The 18,547-nt window shown below is 41.8% G+C and overlaps 1 protein-coding gene across 2 annotated transcripts in view; it reads right to left on the bottom strand.

The window, feature by feature from the left end:
- The window catches only part of LOC115192579 (endophilin-A2), a 30,664-nt gene extending 13,477 nt beyond the window's left edge, over positions 1 to 17,187 (bottom strand). The window contains exons 1-7 of one of the 2 annotated variants that reach the window (XM_029751244.1): positions 16,809 to 17,187; positions 15,320 to 15,454; positions 9,314 to 9,382; positions 3,647 to 3,719; positions 1,803 to 1,946; positions 1,579 to 1,712; positions 1,274 to 1,432 (exon numbers count right to left, since the gene is read on the bottom strand). In XM_029751244.1, coding sequence (XP_029607104.1) covers positions 1,274 to 1,432; positions 1,579 to 1,712; positions 1,803 to 1,946; positions 3,647 to 3,719; positions 9,314 to 9,382 — 579 coding nt within the window. In that variant the 5' untranslated portion in view covers positions 15,320 to 15,454; positions 16,809 to 17,187. The remainder of the gene's footprint in view (positions 1 to 1,273; positions 1,433 to 1,578; positions 1,713 to 1,802; positions 1,947 to 3,646; positions 3,720 to 9,313; positions 9,383 to 15,319; positions 15,455 to 16,808) is intronic. The other variant, XM_029751243.1, reaches the window with a different exon arrangement.
- Positions 17,188 to 18,547: the final 1,360 nt, after the last annotated feature.

Here is an 18,547-nt window from a genome sequence, read left to right as displayed (position 1 = left end):
TGTGGCTAAAATGCTGTCAGTTCCACTTTAAGATCCTTTAAGCATGAGGCCACCGTTTTGGTGCCCTAGCCAACATGCTGTGAACAGCGCAGATATTGTGAACAGCGCAGATACTGTGTGTGACTGTGTGAGAGCAAAGTGTTGCTCATCTCAATATCCTAGCCTATCCATTGATGATGACTTTACTGAAGTTGCGAGACATTGCGAGGTATAGCATTCCATTGCGAGATCCAGCTTTTGAATGCCGATAGAAAAGCCTAGTGCACGGTTCTGACTGTCTGCGTGTAGGCCAACCTGCCTATACTATGCCCCTCCCCTCTCTCTCCGTCCCTTGCTAGCTCGCTGTGTTCTCGGAAGCATGGCAAGTAATTGGTCTCGTCCATTCCAAAAATACTGAGTCTTGACACTCAGAATTGTTTTGGAGTTGACTCTCCACCACTAGGCCTACATCATCATTGTTAACAATTGGAAAAATGGCAGAGAAAGGCAAGCGACAGCAGCAACGTCCTGTAGGGCAATACTTTGAGAAGTTAAATGAGAAGGAAATGCAATCTTTGCGAGGTGGAATTGAGGTAGAGTAATGGTAGTACAGGTGCAATGTTGAACCATCTTGAAAGGGGTGCATCATCAGACCCAAACTGTTGCTGGCAGCAGTGCAGCTGCAATGTGAATTCATGTGGAATTTTATGATTAAAAATAAATCGTTTTAACTGAAAATCGATTTAAAAAAATGGCAATTTAGAAGTTAAGATTTTCTTTTCTCCATATCCATAGTACACACTCAAACCGAGATACAAGCACACAAGGACCAGGCCCATAGTTACCTTGATACACACGAGTAGTAACAGTGGCATTCCCCTGGATATCCAGTATCACATTGTGGTTAATATATAATCTGTTTAACGGTGTGAGTGAAAACAGTATTGTATTTACATACACCCTAAACAGATGGGAGGGCAGGCTAACCATAGTACACATAGGCCATCTGATCTGCTGATTAAGACTGTACATAGATTATATTTCATTTTGACCTAAATTGATTCATGCTGCAGGTGACACTCTTGTTATGGTGGAGAAGAGTGGATTTACCAGTAAAGATTATTGAACAAATTACCTTGAGGTGGCACTTCCCCCTGGTCTCTTCCCCAGAGCAACAATACTGATAATTAAACCATAAACATTAGGTTGATAATAGGCTGGGTGTTTCCATTGACATTATGAATGTTATCAGGGGACAGGACCACACCCCCACCCACAGACAGATACTACTCACGTCAGTCTCCAGTATGTTGTACATGCTGGTCTCGGCCACATCTTTAGACTCGTGGAACTTCTCCAGGGCCTGTCTTAGTTCCTCGTCTGGGAGCTTCCCTTGGCGCTTCTTCTTATAGTCGTAATCCAGACGCCTTCCCTCCAGCTTTTTCAGATGGTGCTGGGGGACGGGAGGAGAGGCCGATGGAGAGGAGAAGGGATTGGTAGATGAGAGGAGAGATGAAGGTATGGGGGATGTAAATTCTAGAGATGACAAAGATGTTGATTTCTGCAGCAGATGGATAAGTGTGTAATGTGATACAGTACCTGTATCTCTCGAAGGTCCTTGTCACACAAGTTTTGTAATGGATCGATGAAGTTCTGTTTAACATCTATGTCTAGAGAGTCCTTCACCTCCGCCAGCCTCTTCATGGTCTCCCCCGCATCTACTAAAGCCCCACCTGACACGGAGCAAGAGCAGAAGCTTAGTCAAACGTTCAAATTAAAAACAACACTCCATTTAACTGGTGCCATCTACACACACAACGTACCGAAGTTGGTTTCCTCCCCTAGGTCCCGGCCGTACTTGACCATACACTCTCCTAGCAGGCCCTCAGCCTGGGGATAGCCTGGGTTCTTCACCTGGCCTCTGATCTTAGACATGGTGTTCAACATAGACAGCTTCGCCCGCGACGCTGAGAGGGGGAATGGAGTAGAGGGATGCAGAGAAAGGATGGGATGGAGAAAGAGTCGGATGGAGAGGTGGTACTTAGTCATACAGTACCAGTCAAAAGTTTGGACACCTACTCATTCCAGGGTTTTTCTTAATTTGTACTATTTTCTACATTGTAGAATAATAGTGAAGACATCAACACTATGAAAACATATATGGAATCATGTAGTAATCAAAAAAGTTAAATCAAAATATATTTTATATTTAAGATTCTTCAAAGTAGCCACCCTTTGCCTTGACAGCTTTGCACACTCTTGGCATTCTCTCAACCAGCTTCATGAGGTAGTCACCTGGAATGCAATTCAATTAACAGGTGTGCCTTGTTAAAAGTTCATTTCTGGAAGTTCTTTCCTTCTTAATACGTTTGAGCCCATCAGTTGTGTTGTGACAAGGTAGGGGTGGTATACAGAAGATAGCCCTATTTGGTTAAAGACCAAGTCCATATTATGGCAAGAACAGCTCAAATAAGCAAAGAGAAATGACAGTCCATCATTACTTTAAGACATGAAGGTCAGTCAATCCAGAACATTTCAAGAACTTTCAAAGTTTCTTCAAGTGCAGTCGCAGAAACCATCAAGCTCATTGATGAAACTGTCTCTCATGAGGACCACCACAGGAAAGGAAGACCCCGATTTACCTCTGCTGCAGAGGACAAGTTCATTAGTTACCAGCCTCAGAAATTGCAGCCCAAATAAATGCTTCACAGGGTTCAAGTAACAGACACATCAACATCAACTTTTCAGAGGAGACTGCGTGACTCAGGCCTTCATGGTCAAATTGCTGCAAAGAAACCACTACTAAAGGAAACCAAAAAGAAAAACTTACTTGGGCCAAGAAACCCTAGATATGGGCATTAGACCAGTGGATATCTGTCATTTGGTCTGATGAGTCCAAATTTCAGATTTTTGGTTCCAACCACCGTGTCTTTGTGAGACACAGAGTAAGTGAACGGATGATCTCCGCATGTGTGGTTCCCACCGTGACACATGGAGGAGGATGTGATGGTGCTTTGCTGGTGACATTGTCAGTGATTTATTTAGAATTCAAGGCACACTTAACCAGCAGGCTATCACAGCATTCTGCAGCGATACACCATCCCATCTGGTTTGCGCTTAGTGGAACAATCATTTATTTTTCAACAGGACAATGACCCTCCAGGCTGTGTAAGGGCTATTTGACCAAGAATGAGAGTGATGGTGCTGCATCAGATTACCTGGCCTTCACAATCATCTGACCTCAACCCAATTGAGATGGTTTGGGATGAGTTGGACCGCAGAGTGAAGGAAAAGCAGCCAACAAGTGCTCAGCATATGTGGGAACTCCTTCAAGACTGTTGGAACAGCATTCCTCATAAAGCTGGTTGAGAGAATGCCAAGAGTGTGCAAAGCTGTCATCAAGGCAAAGGGGGGCTACTTTGAAAAATCTCAAATATACTTTTTGGTTACTGCATGATTCCATAGTTTTGATGGCTTCACTATTGTTCAACAATGTAGAAAATAGTTTAAAGAATATTAAGAAAAACCCTTGAATGACTAGGTGTGTCCAAACTTTTTTCTGTGATTTAGTAGAAAAGGTATTTTACACAATAACACAATTGATATTCATTTCTTATTGAAGTTGTAAATAAGACTAATGCAGTCTCTTCCTGGTGTGTAGTCTCACCTGGGTTGGGTTGTAGGTACTCAGAGGTTTTGGAGATTACCTCCACCACAGCTTTGCTGGTCACATCTACTTTCTACAAAACACAGGGGAGGGGACATCACTAACAACCATAAGGAAATATGACACGCCATGGCCGTGTCCGAATACCCATACTTGCATTCTAAATAGTAGGCATTTTGGGTGTGCAAAAAATAAAAAGTTTGATAGTATGTGAAATTTAGTATGCTTTAAAAACGCCAGTATACTTATTTACAATAGGCTTTTCCTCTAGTACAATTCGCTTCACACTATTAAGGAAGAGAATCGTCTTTTCACGTGCTTGACAACAGCTGATAATCTGAATATGGGAAGCGCACGCGTTCTACAAAAAGTGTGGTTGAGTAGTATGTGGATATTTGTTGATCACTGCATTGGTTTTTACTAAATAGTACGTTCTAAATAGTATGTAGTGCACAGTATTCACTTTAAGTAAGTAGTGGGTAAACCAGATTTTGGGCATGCACCATGTCTTCCCCATCTTCCAAATCCTTTAATTGTGATGAGACTAGTTACCAAACAGGCTATGAAAAAGGTAACAAAATATTGTCACTATATTGTACTGCTAAATTAAAATTACTTTGTGAAAAAAACAATCATGTTCATTCACTGAAGGTGTGTAAGTGATGGCTTTGGCTGTTGATTGCTGGAGTTCTCCATGACAGTTGACCGGAGCAGCAAAGACAGATGCTCTGACAATCTGCCACTCCCTCTATGTATAACATGTATCTATACACAGGGCTCCCACATGAATACTATACTGATACACTGTATACAGTGTGCAAACAGACTGTTCACTACATCTACACATGACGTAACAACTTCTAGTGCATGGTTGTCCATGTTCTAGTAATGTTTTGTGAATGTGGCTGTATAGATTTAATGAGTAGGTGTGTCCAAACTTTTGACTGGTACACACATACATATAAACTCAGCAAAAAAAGAAACGTCCCTTTTTCAGGACCCGGTCTTTCCAAGATAATTCGTAAAAATCCAAATAACTTCACAGATCTTCATTGTAAAGGTTTCCCATGCTTGTTCAATGAACCATAAACAATTAATGAACATGCACCTGTGGAATGGTCGTTAAGACACTAACAGCTTACAGACGGTAGGCAATTAAGGTCACAGTTATGAAAACGTAGGACACTAAAGAGTCCTTTCTACTGACTCTGAAAACACCAAAAGAAAGATGCCCAGGGTCCCAGGGCAATAAATTGCAATGTCCGTTCTGTGAGACGCCTAAGACAGCGCTACAGGGAGACAGGACAGCTGATCATCCTTGCAGTGGCAGACCACGTGTAACAACACCTGCACAGGATCGGTACATCTGAACATCACACCTGGTGCAGGATGGCAAGTTATACCAGGAACGCAGAATCCCGCCATCAGTGCTCAGACTGTCCACAATAGGCTGAGAGAGGCTGGACTGAGGGCTTGTAGGCCTGTTGTAAGGCAGATCCTCACCAGACATCACCTGTAACAATGTCGCCTATGGGCACAAACCCACAGTCGCTGGACCAGACAGGACTAGCAAAAAGTGCTCTTCACCGACGAGTCGCGATTTTGTATCACTAGGTGTGATGGTCGGATTCGCGTTTATCGTTGAAGGAATGAGCGATACACCGAGGCCTGTACTCTGGAGCGGGATCGATTTGGCGCTGGAGGGTCCATCATGGTCTGGGGCAGTGTGTCACAGGATCATCGGACTGAGCTTGTTGTCATTGCAGGCAATCTCAACGCTGTGCGTTACAGGGAAGACATCCTCCTCCCTCATGTGGTACCCTTCCTGCAGGCTCATCCTAACATGACCCTCCAGCATGACAATGCCACCAGCCATACTGCTCGTTCTGTGTGTGATTTCCTGTAAGACAGGAATGTCAGTGTTCTGCCATGGTCAGCGAAGAGCCCGGATCTCAATCCCATTGAGCACGTCTGGGACCTGTTGGATTTGAGGGTGAGGGCTAGGGCCATTCCCCCCAGAAGTGTCCGGGAACTTGCAGGTGCCTTGGCGGGAGAGTGGGGTAACATCTCACAGCAAGAACTGACAAATCTGGTGCAGTCCATGAGGAGGAGATGCACTGCAGTACTTAATGCAGCAGGTGGCCACACCAGATACTGAGTGTGACTTTTGATTTTGACCCCCCCTTTGTTCAGGGACACATTATTCCATTTCTGTTAGTCACATGTCTGTGGAACTTGTTCAGTTTATGTCTCAGTTGTTGAATCTTATGTTCATACAAATATTTACACATGTTAAGTTTGCTGAAAATAAACACAGTTGTCAGTGAGGACATTTATTTTTTTGCTGAGTTTATATATACAGTTGAAGTCGGAAGTTTACATACATTTAGGTTGGAGTCATTAAAACTCGTTTTTCAACCACTTCACAAATTTCTTGCTAACAAACTATAGTTTTGGCAAGTCGGTTAGGACATCTACTTTGTGCATGACACAAGTCATTTTTCCAACAATTGTTTATAGACAGATTATTTCACTTATAATTCACTGTATCACAATTCCAGTGGTTCAGAAGTTTACATACACTAAGTTGACTGTGCATTTAAACAGCTTGGAAAATTCCAGAAAATGATGTCATGGCTTTAGAAGCTTCTGATAGGCTAATTGACATAATTTGAGTCAATTGGAGGTGTACCTGTGGATGTATTTCAAGGCCTACCTTCAAACTCAGTGCTTCTTTGCTTGACACCATGGGAAAATCAAAAGAAATCAGCCAAGACCTCAGAAAAAAAATTGTAGACCTCCACAAGTCTGGTTCATCCTTGGGAGCAATTTCCAAATGCCTGAAGGTACCACGTTCATCTGTACAAACAATAGTACGCAAGTATAAACACCATGGGACCACGCAGCCGTCATACTGCTCAGGAAGGAGACGCGTTCTGTCTCCTAGAGATGAACGTACTTTGGTGCGAAAAGTGCAAATCAATCCCAGAACAACAGCAAAGGACCTTGTGAAGATGCTGGAGGAAACAGGTACAAAAGTATCTATATCCACAGTAAAACGAGTCCTATATCGACATAACCTGAAAGGCCGCTTAGCAAAGAAGAAGCCACTGCTTCAAAACTGCCATAAAAAAGCCAGACTACAGTTTGCAACTGCACATGGCGACAAAGATCGTACTTTTTGGAGAAATGTCCTCTAGTCTGATGAAACAAAAATAAAACTGTTTGGTCGTAATGACCATCGTTATGTTCGGAGGAAAAAGGGGGACGCTTGCAAGCCGAAGAACACCATCCCAACCATGAAGCACGGGGGTGGCAGCATCATGTTGTGGGGTTGCTTTGGTGCAGGAGGGACTGGTGCACTTCACAAAATAGATGGCATCATGAGGGAAGAAAATTATGTGGATATATTGAAGCAACATCTCAAGACATCAGTCAGGAAGTTAAAGCTTTGGTCGCAAACGGGTCTTCCAAATGGACAATGACCCCAAGCATACTTCCAAAGTTGTGGACAACAAAGTCAAGGTATTGGAGTGGCCATCACAAAGCCCTGACCTCAATCTTATAGAAAATTTGTGGTCATAACTGAAAAAGCGTGTGCGAGCAAGGAGGCCTAAAAACCTGACTCAGTTACACCAGCTCTGTCAGGAGGAATGGGCCAAAATTCACCCAACTTATTGTGGGAAGCTTGTGGAAGGCTACCCGAAACGTTTGACCCTAGTTAAACAATTTAAAGTCAATGCTACCAAATACTGAGTGTATGTAAACTTCTGACCCACTGGGAATGTGATGAAAGAAATAAAATCTGAAATAAATCATTCAATAATTCTCTCTACTATTATTCTGACATTTCACATTCTTAAAATAAAGTGGTGATCCTAACTGACCTAAGACAGGGAATTTTGTACTAGGATTAAATGTCAGGAATTGTGAAAAACTGATTTTAAATGTATTTGGCTTATTACTTATCGTCTATGGAGGAGAAAGTGCCATTCTCAGAACGTTCAGACAAACCACAATGGCCCAACTCTTTATATATATGGCTCTGGATAGGCCTAATATACTGCTCAAAAAAATAAAGGGAACACTAAAATAACACATCGTAGATCTGAATGAATGAAATAATCTTATTAAATACTTTTTTCTTTACATAGTTGAATGTGCTGACAACAAAATCACACAAAAATTATCAATGGAAATCCAATTTATCAACCCATGGAGGTCTGGATTTGGAGTCACACTCAAAATTAAAGTGGAAAACCACACTATAGGCTGATCCAACTTTGATGTAATGTCCTTAAAACAAGTCAAAATGAGGCTCAGTAGTGTGTGTGGCCTCCACGTGCCTGTATGACCTCCCTACAACGCCTGGGCATGCTCCTGATGAGGTGGCGGATGGTCTCCTGAGGGATCTCCTCCCAGACCTGGACTAAAGCATCTGCCAACTCCTGGACAGTCTGTGGTGCAACGTGGCGTTGGTGGATGGAGCGAGACATGATGTCCCAGATGTGCTCAATTGGATTCAAGTCTGGGGAACGGGCGGGCCAGTCCATAGCATCAATGCCTTCCTCTTGCAGGAACTGCTGACACACTCCAGCCACATGAGGTCTAGCATTGTCTTGCATTAGGAGGAACCCAGGGCCAACCGCACCTGCATATGGTCTCACAAGGGGTCTGAGGATCTCATCTCGGTACCTAATGGCAGTCAGGCTACCTCTGGCGAGCACATGGAGGGCTGTGCGGCCCCCCAAAGAAATGCCACCCCACACCATGACTGACCCACCGCCAAACCGGTCATGCTGGAGGATGTTGCAGGCAGCAGAACGTTCTCCACGGCGTCTCCAGACTCTGTCACGTCTGTCACATGTGCTCAGTGTGAACCTGCTTTCATCTGTGAAGAGCACAGGGCGCCAGTGGCGAATTTGTTGGGCTGTAAGCACAACCCCCACCTGTGGACGTCGGTCCCTCATACCACCCTCATGGAGTCTGTTTCTGACCGTTTGAGCAGACACATGCACATTTGTGGCCTGCTGGAGGTCATTTTGCAGGGCTCTGGCAGTGCTCCTCCTGCTCCTCCTTGCACAAAGGCGGAGGTAGTGGTCCTGCTGCTGGGTTGCTGCCCTCCTAAGGCCTCCTCCACGTCTCCTGATGTACTGGCCTGTCTCCTGGAAGCGCCTCCATGCTCTGGACACTACGCTGACAGACACAGCAAATCTTCTTGCCACAGCTCGCATTGATGTGCCATCCTGGATGAGCTGCACTACCTGAGCCACTTGTGTGGGTTGTAGACTCCGTCTCATGCTACCACTAGAGTGAAAGCACCGCCAGCATTCAAAAGTGACCAAAACATTAGCCAGGAAGCATAGGAACTGAGAAGTGGTCTGTGGTCACCCCCAGCACAACCACTCCTTTATTGGGGGTGTCTTGCTTATTGCCTATAATTTCCACCTGTTGTCTATTCCATTTGCACAACAGTATGTGAAATTTATTGTCAATCAGTGTTGCTTCCTAAGTGGACAGTTTGATTTCACAGAAGTGTGATTGACTTGGAGTTACATTGTGTTGTTTAAGTGTTCCCTTTATTTTTTTGAGCAGTGTATATTGAATTCTAAGTAACTAGCCTACTTCAGGTACTGGTCTTTAACTGTACAGTCAGAGGCATTATACCCTTTCCAAATCTTTGAAGTCTTCATCCAGTTTCGTTCCCTCTGCACCGCCGACCTTCTCACTGACCATCTGCACAGAGAGTGGGAGAGAAAAGGGTCATTGTTACACAATACATGTGCAGTTCATAAAAGTAGATCAGAAAGATCCCTCAACACATGATAGTTTTCTTACTTCTCATATTTAAAGAAAATACAGCTTGCCAGTTCCACCATTCACAAGAGTCTAGGTTCTAATAGCGGACAAAACAGTTTCATCTTAACTGACTTCAATCTGATCTGACTGACACCATCAAACACAACCCTGTAGGAAACAAGTTCTTCATTCTCTCATACACAGATACACCCCTGTGCAGAGACAAAGACCATTGTAGACATTGTAGATCATTGTTGCCTCCATCAACCATGTACAGATTCTGAAGTGGAATTCTGGAGATGCAGGAGAAGGACCAGATGCTGGAATCCTGTACAGTTTCTTTTAGGACTATTTCTACAATGACCATGTACTGTAGAGTAGTGAATCATCTCATAACTTTCAACACAGGCTACAGGACCTTCGTCACATTCATCCCAACATGTTGTAACTTGTCGTGTGAGACCCCAATATGTGTGCAGGGCAGGCCATCCAGCAGTAAATGCAGCCTACACGTTTACCCTAGCTTCCGCTATCTCTTTCTTCCACCTTGTGGAAAAAGACTGCTTTATATACCTGCGCTTTACACTGGACACATGTAAAACAAATTCACCCTATCCCACCGCTCCTCTCTGGCTCAGTTTTGCTTCCCTCATAAAATGTACAATAGAGATTATCCTCAACTACTGTATCTGACTGCAATACAGTATGTAGTAAAGTCATCAATAAATCATTTTCAGTTTCGACCTGTTGCAAGTTCCATATGACGTCCATGACATCACAGTTACACAACAAATATGAATGTATATCAAGACACACAGAGCAATTGGATGTCTTGATTGTACCCCTTTCTGGAAATGTTTATTTGAACAATGACAATACCCAATGTTTTTGAAGTGACGTAAACCACTATGCTAATTTAAATCCTATTAGGCACCCTTTCAAGAGGAAACTTAGTACATATGCAAAATGTTTTAGGTCACGTACTGTAGTCAGCCATCCCAGTTTAAAAATGTTCTGTGGCACATCATATGCCATGAGTTTGTATGCTTTTTATTTCCCCATAGGTTACCGGTAATTCTTTGTCATGCAAGTAGCATACATTTTCTCTCCTTTCTGCCATGTCAGTCCTAAACATGTTAGGAAGGTCTAGCTTTCTCAATTATGAGCAGGAAAAAAACAACTGCACGTGAGGACAATGGGATGGTTCTGCAGCAACATCTACCCACTACTCCTGCCCTTTCTGAGGCCAATACATGACCTTATCCAGAGAGACTTACAGTAAGTAGTGAGTGTACAGTTTATATTTCACTCTAACTGGGGGAGACGTTTAGGCTATGCATTTCCACCTCTCTCAGCCTTTTTGCAAATGTAACAAACTAGTTTGCCTATAGGCACTTGGTGGGTGCAGAAGCTAGCCTGCCTTTAGATTACAGTAATTAAAGATGCACTATGAAGAAATGGCTCCGCCATTTCCTGGTTGCTAAAATTCTAAGTTTGCTTCATTTCAGTTTGTGACACAAAACAAGCAAGTATAGTGTAGCGAATCATTGTACCATCTAAACCGCTGTGAAATATATTTTCCATAACCAAAAATATCGTTTTTCCAGCTGTTTGAAGCTGGTGTACAAGGCTGAAAGTAAAAGACGCAAAAAACTAAACTTAAGACCGGGAAGCATAGAAATGGCACCCATAGAACAAATCTCGCTTCATAGACTTGCTTTCAATAAGAATGACAGATCTATAACTTATGTGAATTTGGTTGGGACGCCCAAAAAGTTGCATATTGCAGCTTTAAATTTAACTAACATTCAATACAGTCACAAAAAGTGACCTTGGTGAGAGCAAAATGATCATATTTTCGGTTCTGTGACATGATGATCATGTGGCATTTGGGTTTACTGAAACAGTCCACAATGAGTTATGCCTATCTACTTCAGGGGGAGGACATGATTGGTACATTCTTTGCCCAATGCAAACCACAGAGTGAACAAAGCACTGTATGGTGGTTCAGAAAATATGTACTTCATAGTACCAATTGTTGTTACCACACTTGTACACTGATTTTACACTGAGTGTCAGATCTGATGGTAGAAATGGACACGCAGCAAGTGATGACTTAATGTGCATGCTGCTACTGATCCCGCACCTAATGTGTAAGCCAGAGAATGGATAACCTGAACCCACACAGCATCTGGGGTAGAAAGTTCACTGACTGAGGGATATAGGAGAGGGGAAAGTGACTCATATAGAGGAATCTGAGCAGGGACAAAGAGCAACAGCCACAGTTATCATGCTGGAGCTAATAGAATCCGTGTCTTAGCCCATAAAAACACATTTTTGCTTTCCATCAACAGGTGGGAGTGTTCAGCTTTTCGAGTCTTCCTAACCAAAAAACTGCTACGTTGTCAAAACAGTATGGATGATGGCTGTGTTAGCCTTTCATAGACCTGGGGGGGGATTCTAAGAAGAAAAGCAATTGGCCTACAGCTGTTTTTTTAAAGTATATATATATATATATATATATATATATATATATATATATATAAAAATCCACACCAAGAGAAATTGATTCATTTCAGCTATGCCGTGAGGCAGACACACAAGGCCACTTACTCGGCTGCTACTGCTAGCTAGATTAAGAGGGAGGAGAGCACATCACTGACGCCTGAAAATAGCATCTCTTTTACACAGATAATGGTGTGATTGTAATCTTATTGGGAGCGAGACTACGTGATAGTGAGTCAGCTGCCTCCTTAACAATGGGCCAACCGCTGCCAGGCTTTCTCCTTTTACACAACATTATAGAAAAACATTTCAGAACTGAACTGACACCTAAAGGAATCACACACAGACCCTGAGGGGACAACTTGGCTGTGAAGAACTATGGAACAGCACCGGCCAACTGAACATGCCATGTCATGATAGGCCTATACATCTTGATGTAGTCACACAATGTGAGATTATGCAACATGTGAGAATTTAGAAATAAAGCATTCTACAAAGAATGTATTATTTGAGAGACATGGCTGTGCCTGTGCCATATATATTGTGAGGTCTCCAATGCCTACAGCAGAAATGTAGTTGTGGTGTGGCACATAGGCTTGTTTACTTCATATAGGCTTGCTTACTCTTAAATGGATAGTTAGAGACTTTGGCAATGAAGCCCTTTATCTACTTCCCCAGAGTCAGAAGAACTTGTGGATACCATTTTACGTGTCTGCGTTCAGTTTGAAGGAAGTGGCTTTTCTAGCATTATATAATTTGCTAACTAACATTAGCGCAATGACTTCAAGTCCTTGGGAATAGCAAGTTCTTCAATACTGGATGCAGAGACATAAAAATGGTACATTTGCATCATTTTGTGGAATTCAATTGGTGTTTGTGTATTTTCGTTAGTTGTCATGCATGTTATCACATGCACACAGCATACAGAGTCTAGTTTAAGAAGCAGAATAGCCCATCCCCTGTCAGATGGCATAACAGCAGCTCCTCAAAAAGCTTGTACTGGGGTGAAACGTGCTTTTATAAGCCCAGTCATTGCGTAAAAAATTATTCTAAATGCAATCGCATGGTAAAAACTGTTTTGACAGCCACAATTAAAAACAATTTTATTTCTCAATCTCAACTCGTAATTAAAGCGTGCATCCCATTCGCCATTCGAGTGCCTAGGCGACAGTCAACTGTAGGCAGGCTATCAGAGTGTCACCATCCACTCTGCAGTGTGAGCTTGAGGCAGTATAATTGTTTGAAACCTAAACATTTTACTTTACTCTAAATAATGCTTGTCATATTAGCAACCCATTGTAGTTGTTGCTATTAAATTCCCCTCTTTCTAAATTTCTAACAGATTTTCATCTGTTAGAATTCTCTAAAACGATGTTTCAGGAGGCTTATTGTAGAGAAATGAACATTCAATTCTCTGGCAACAGCTCTGATGGACATTCCTGCAGTCAGCATGCCAATTGCATGCTCCCTCAAAACTTGAGACATCTGTGGCATTGTGTGACAAAACCGCACATTTTAGAGTGGCCTTTTATTGTCCCCAGCACAAGGGGCACCTATGTAATGATCACGCTGTTTAATCATCATCTTGATAATCCATTCACCTGACAGGTGTGGCATATCTTGACAAAGGAGAAATGCTCACTAACAGGAATGTGAACAAATTTCTGCACAACATGAGAGAAATACGCATTTTGTGCATATGGAAAATGTCTGGGTTCTTTTAATTCAGCTCATGAAACATGGGACCAACATTTTACATGTTGCATTTATATTTTTGTTCAGTATATTAGCTGCTTCCATTACAAGAGTTGCATGCTCAATAATAGGCTATAACCTTTCGACTGTAAGACAATAGGCTTCCTATTGTTGAACGTCCCTTCCTTGTATGCATGCATAGCATTTTAAGTTGGTCACATAATTTTCCTGTTGGGAAAAATGTAACCATTTGTTGACCGGTTAATGAGGGTCAGTTAGTTGGCAGCAAAATTTTCAGAAATTTGCATCCAAATATACAATTGATCAGTTAGTGCTCTGTGTGTAATACACCTTTCAAACCAAGGCATTTTTCCACCAACTTTAGCATCACGCCAACCTTTTGCCAGTGGTGAAAAGTACATAAGTAAAAAATACTTGTAAGATCCTACACCTGATGAAAGTTGGATCAAAAAGCATGGGCTTGCCTTGGGCTCCGTTTCAAAATCTCACCTTTTAATTATTTTTTTTTAAATATACGAGAGCAGTTCTACACGTTGCTGTGACGGAAGTTGTGTGGGAAAAATATGTTGTATTTTATTCTGTTATAGATCATATTCTTACTCTATAATATGTGTGTGTTGAATTTGATCAGGGTACCCCAAGTGTGTCTTGTCTGTTTAATGAACAAAATTATTGATTTCATGTGCATGGCATAGCCATACAGGCTGCACAAATCTATTCTTTTAGAAATACATTTTATTAGTCTTATGTTTCTTAGGACCTGCCAGAAACAATTTAATACTGGATTTCTTTGTGATGGTGTATAGTCAATGGTTTTATTAAAATAAACGTCTACTCCCACACTTGCTGGCATGTGCACGGCACATATAAAAGGCATATCCTGGCATCCTGGTAACATAATGTAAAGTCTGTCTGTAAAGAGTATATGTAACTAACCTATAAGCGACAGGGGCCAATGCCACTGTACATGTTAACTTAACCTTTTGAGCGGCATATGATCCTTCAGCTGACTGCTCCCTTTGTGAGTGACTATGATAGGATCAGCCATCTGCAGATTCTACTCTGACCCACCATTTCCTCTCACATTCCCACCAACTTCCCTGTACGTGTTGCAAAGTATGCTAGTGATGCTGCAGGACAATGAAAGGCATTTCATTTAGACATCGATAGTCAAATTAAGTATTAATTATGACACTTGGTATGTGTGCGTACACAAGTTGAATAATGTGTTGGTCATGTTTGACAGGTTTGTAAAATGTGGTGAAAAGGGGATAGTAAAAAAACAAAAACAAAAAACATGGGCGTGTGCTACGGGGTGCTGCAGCTATATTAATTTTCTAAAGCCAACTTCCTGCATTCCATAAGAACAGAAAAACAGTGCTGCAGAAAACATATGAAACCAATTCCTACAAGTAGGCCTATTTCCAATCACATGCAGTCATTGCTAGTGACAACACAACTGCATGCTCTGAATAAGCATATTATTTTGTGCCTTACAGGGGGGAGAGTCATATTTCTTGTTGGCGTCAGGCATTATTGACTCCTATGAAACTGCATTGCAGTCCAATCAGGAAGAACACACATCATTTCTCTCTCTTAGCCCCCTGTAACACATGCACGCAAACAAATAAAAAAAATACAGTACATACATACATGCACGCACAAACACTGCAGTTTCGGCCCTCCATTTCCTCTTTCATGTTCTGTCTTCCCAATGGATTGACTCTCCCCCCCATCATCTCTTCATATTCCTCTTTTTATCTCCCCAAAGGGGATCTGAGCCCACTCCTAAAAGGATATTGGGGTATAAAGCAAAAGTATTTCCTGCTGAGATCAGCAGGGACAGGATGAGACTGACTCAAAAGTAGGTTGATACATTGCTATGTTTTCATTTATAAAGCCCTTTTACAAAAAGTCCCACTCTACTTAACATCACTACACTTTAGACATGAGTTACCACACCCGGTCTAAGGGATGGCTAACTCTGGAAATCCCTTTGGTCTCAGGTTTTTTTTAAATCAGCTTTTAGTTTTTTTGCACCTTATTTGTGGAACAATCTAAATGCTCTGAAATGTGATGTTTTGGTGGCTCTAGGCAAATTCAGAACGCTGATTGAGGTCCTTTTTACCGTGTTTTTCTTTCTGCTTGCATTTAGTATTTTTATTTTGATATATGTATTTTCTGTAATTCAGGGCTCATCTGTAAAAGACACCTTGGTCTCAGTATGCTAAAACAAATTAAATAAATTAAATAAAGTATTAGTAATCAACCCTCAGAACAGATCAGGCAGGGCTCCAACTGAGGAAAACAAATTTAAATCATCCATCTTATGTCTACATAACCAACAAGATATTGGCACTCAAATTAGAATTTTAATTAAATTAGTTACAGCAGAGATATCCTATGCTCTACAAGAGTGTTCCAACGTGTGGGGCAACGGTCGGCAGAATGGATGCCTGAGTGAAAACGTTTGGGAACCCCTGCTCTACAAGCCAACTAACAAAACCACAACACGCATGTTGCCCCTGGTATCCCCAGGGTATAGCTAGATAGCCTAGTAACAGTAAGGACATTGGAATGTGTTACCTGAAGGTGTGTACACCCTCAGCTTGCCTGTTGAGTGACAGTACACGTGTCATGTCTGTCAGCTATCTAGACTAGTACTGTTAGCTAGGTAGCTGTGTGTACTAGGATAGCTAACTACCTGCGAAGTGCTTTTCTTGAAATTCTAGCTAAGTACATAAAAAGTAGCTAGCTAACTAACGTTAGCGAGCTGGCTGGCTAGCTAACTAACGTTAGCTGTCAAGTTTATCATGGCATTCTTTGAAAGGTTCTTGCCACGTTTTAACTTTAGTTTGCCCATGAAACGATGAAAGACTGATAACTAGCTAAATAACTTACATAGCTCTCTTTTTTTTGTTAATGTTTTTGTATAACTAGCTAATGTTACTACAAAATGAGCCGAGCCAGTAACTTAGCTAGCAAGCTAAACTGCATAAAAGTTCATGCAAGCTAGCTACCTAGCAAACTCAGATAATTATTAATTTTTTAACCCGTTTGTTATGTAAAATCACTAACATTAGCAAGCTAATACTTATTGAAACAAATCTGTATTAGGAGGGGAGGAAAGTTGTTTGCTAACCTGGCTGGCTTTATAAAACTGCTTCTTGAAGCCCGCTACAGACATCTTGGAACCGGTCTTTCACCTTTGCAGTAATAGGATTAAATTTGATACAATAACTATTACTAGCTAAAATAGTAGTACGCCGCGGTCATATGAATGCGTTAAAGTCGTTCTCCTTTACAGTACACGCCACCGAGGATGTCCTGCGGTTCACGATTGTGACTAGAAATGCTATTGAACAAGGGCGCAGATCTCTATTAAGTGCAATAAGGTCTTCAAAGACTCTAGGACTACTAGGTATGAGTATATCCAGAGTTTACTTTTAGCTGCACCAAACCGTTAACTCGACACCTCCAACATATCATTGCGCTCGCTGCACATTCCAAGTTGTCTCTCCATAAGCAAACGTGCAGCGCCCTCTATCGCACACGAGAGGAGCAGGCCAATATGGTCTGTGTTCACTTTTTCTCTCCACAGGGTGGCATAAGTGTTTTTCAATAGTTTTCGATGTGTCTACGGTACTTCAGTCTCAAGTACTTTAGTTGAAAACCACTTCAAACTGACTCATGCTCAGTGTTGGGGAGTGGTGAACTACATGTAGTCTAACTAGTAATAGAACTGCATGTTTTAGTAGCTTGGCGTTATAGTTGAACATTGAAATCTTGGTAGTGCTTTCGGTAGTGAATTACTTTTTGTCATGTAGTAGTGTAGCTATAATAACAAACTACACACTACTTTTTTTGCAAAATAAAATAATATTTTGGGTGAAATTGACAAGAATTTCCTTTTTTTGGCATCAGACTTAAGTGGGAACCCCTGCTCACCTCAAGTCCTCAACTGGCAGCTTCATTAAATAGTACCTGCAAAACACCAGTCTCAACGTCAACAGTGAAGAGGAGACTCTGGGATGTTGGCCTTCTAGGCAGAATTCCTCTGTCCGGTGTATGTGTTCTTTTGCCCATCTTAATCTTTTCTTTTTATTGGCCAGTCTGAGATATGGCTTTTTCTTTGCAACTCTGCCTAGAAGGCCAGCATCCCGGAGTCGCCTCTTCACTGTTGACGTTGAGACTGGTGTTTTGCGGGTACTATTTCTTGAAGCTGCCAGTTGAGCACTTGTGAGGTGTCTGTTTCTCAAACTAGACACTCTGATGTACTTGCTCAGTTGTGCACCGGGGCCTCCCACTCCTCTTTTTATTCTGGTTAGGGCCAGTTTGCGCTGTTCTGTGAATGGAGTAGTACACAGCGTTGTATGAGATCTTCAGTTTCTTGGCAATTTCTCCCATAGAATAGCCTTCATTTCTCAGAACAAGAATAGACTGACAAGTTTCAGAAGAAAGTACTTTGTTTCTGACCATTTTGAGCCTGTAATCGAACCCACAAATGCTGATGCTGCAGATACTCAACTAGTCTAAAGAAGGCCAGTTGTATTGCTTCTTTAATCAGGACAACAGTTTTCAGCTGTGCTAACATAATTGCAAAAGGGTTTTCTAATGATCAATTAGCCTTTTAAAATGATAAACTTGTATTAGCTAACACAACGTGCCATTGGAACACAGTAGTGATGGTTGCTGATAATGGGCCTCTGTACGCCTATGTAGATATTCCATAAAAAATCAGCCGTTTCCATCTACAATAGTCATTTACAACATTAACAATGTCTACACTGCATTTCTGATAAATTTGATGTTATTTTAATGGACAAAATGTTTTGCTTTTCTTTCAAAAACAAGGACATTTCTAAGTGACCCCAAACTTTT

Source organism: Salmo trutta, chromosome 4 (assembly GCF_901001165.1).
Source record: "Salmo trutta chromosome 4, fSalTru1.1, whole genome shotgun sequence".
NCBI classification, from domain to species: domain Eukaryota; kingdom Metazoa; phylum Chordata; class Actinopteri; order Salmoniformes; family Salmonidae; genus Salmo; species Salmo trutta.
This window is presented reverse-complemented; position numbering and strand designations above follow the sequence as displayed.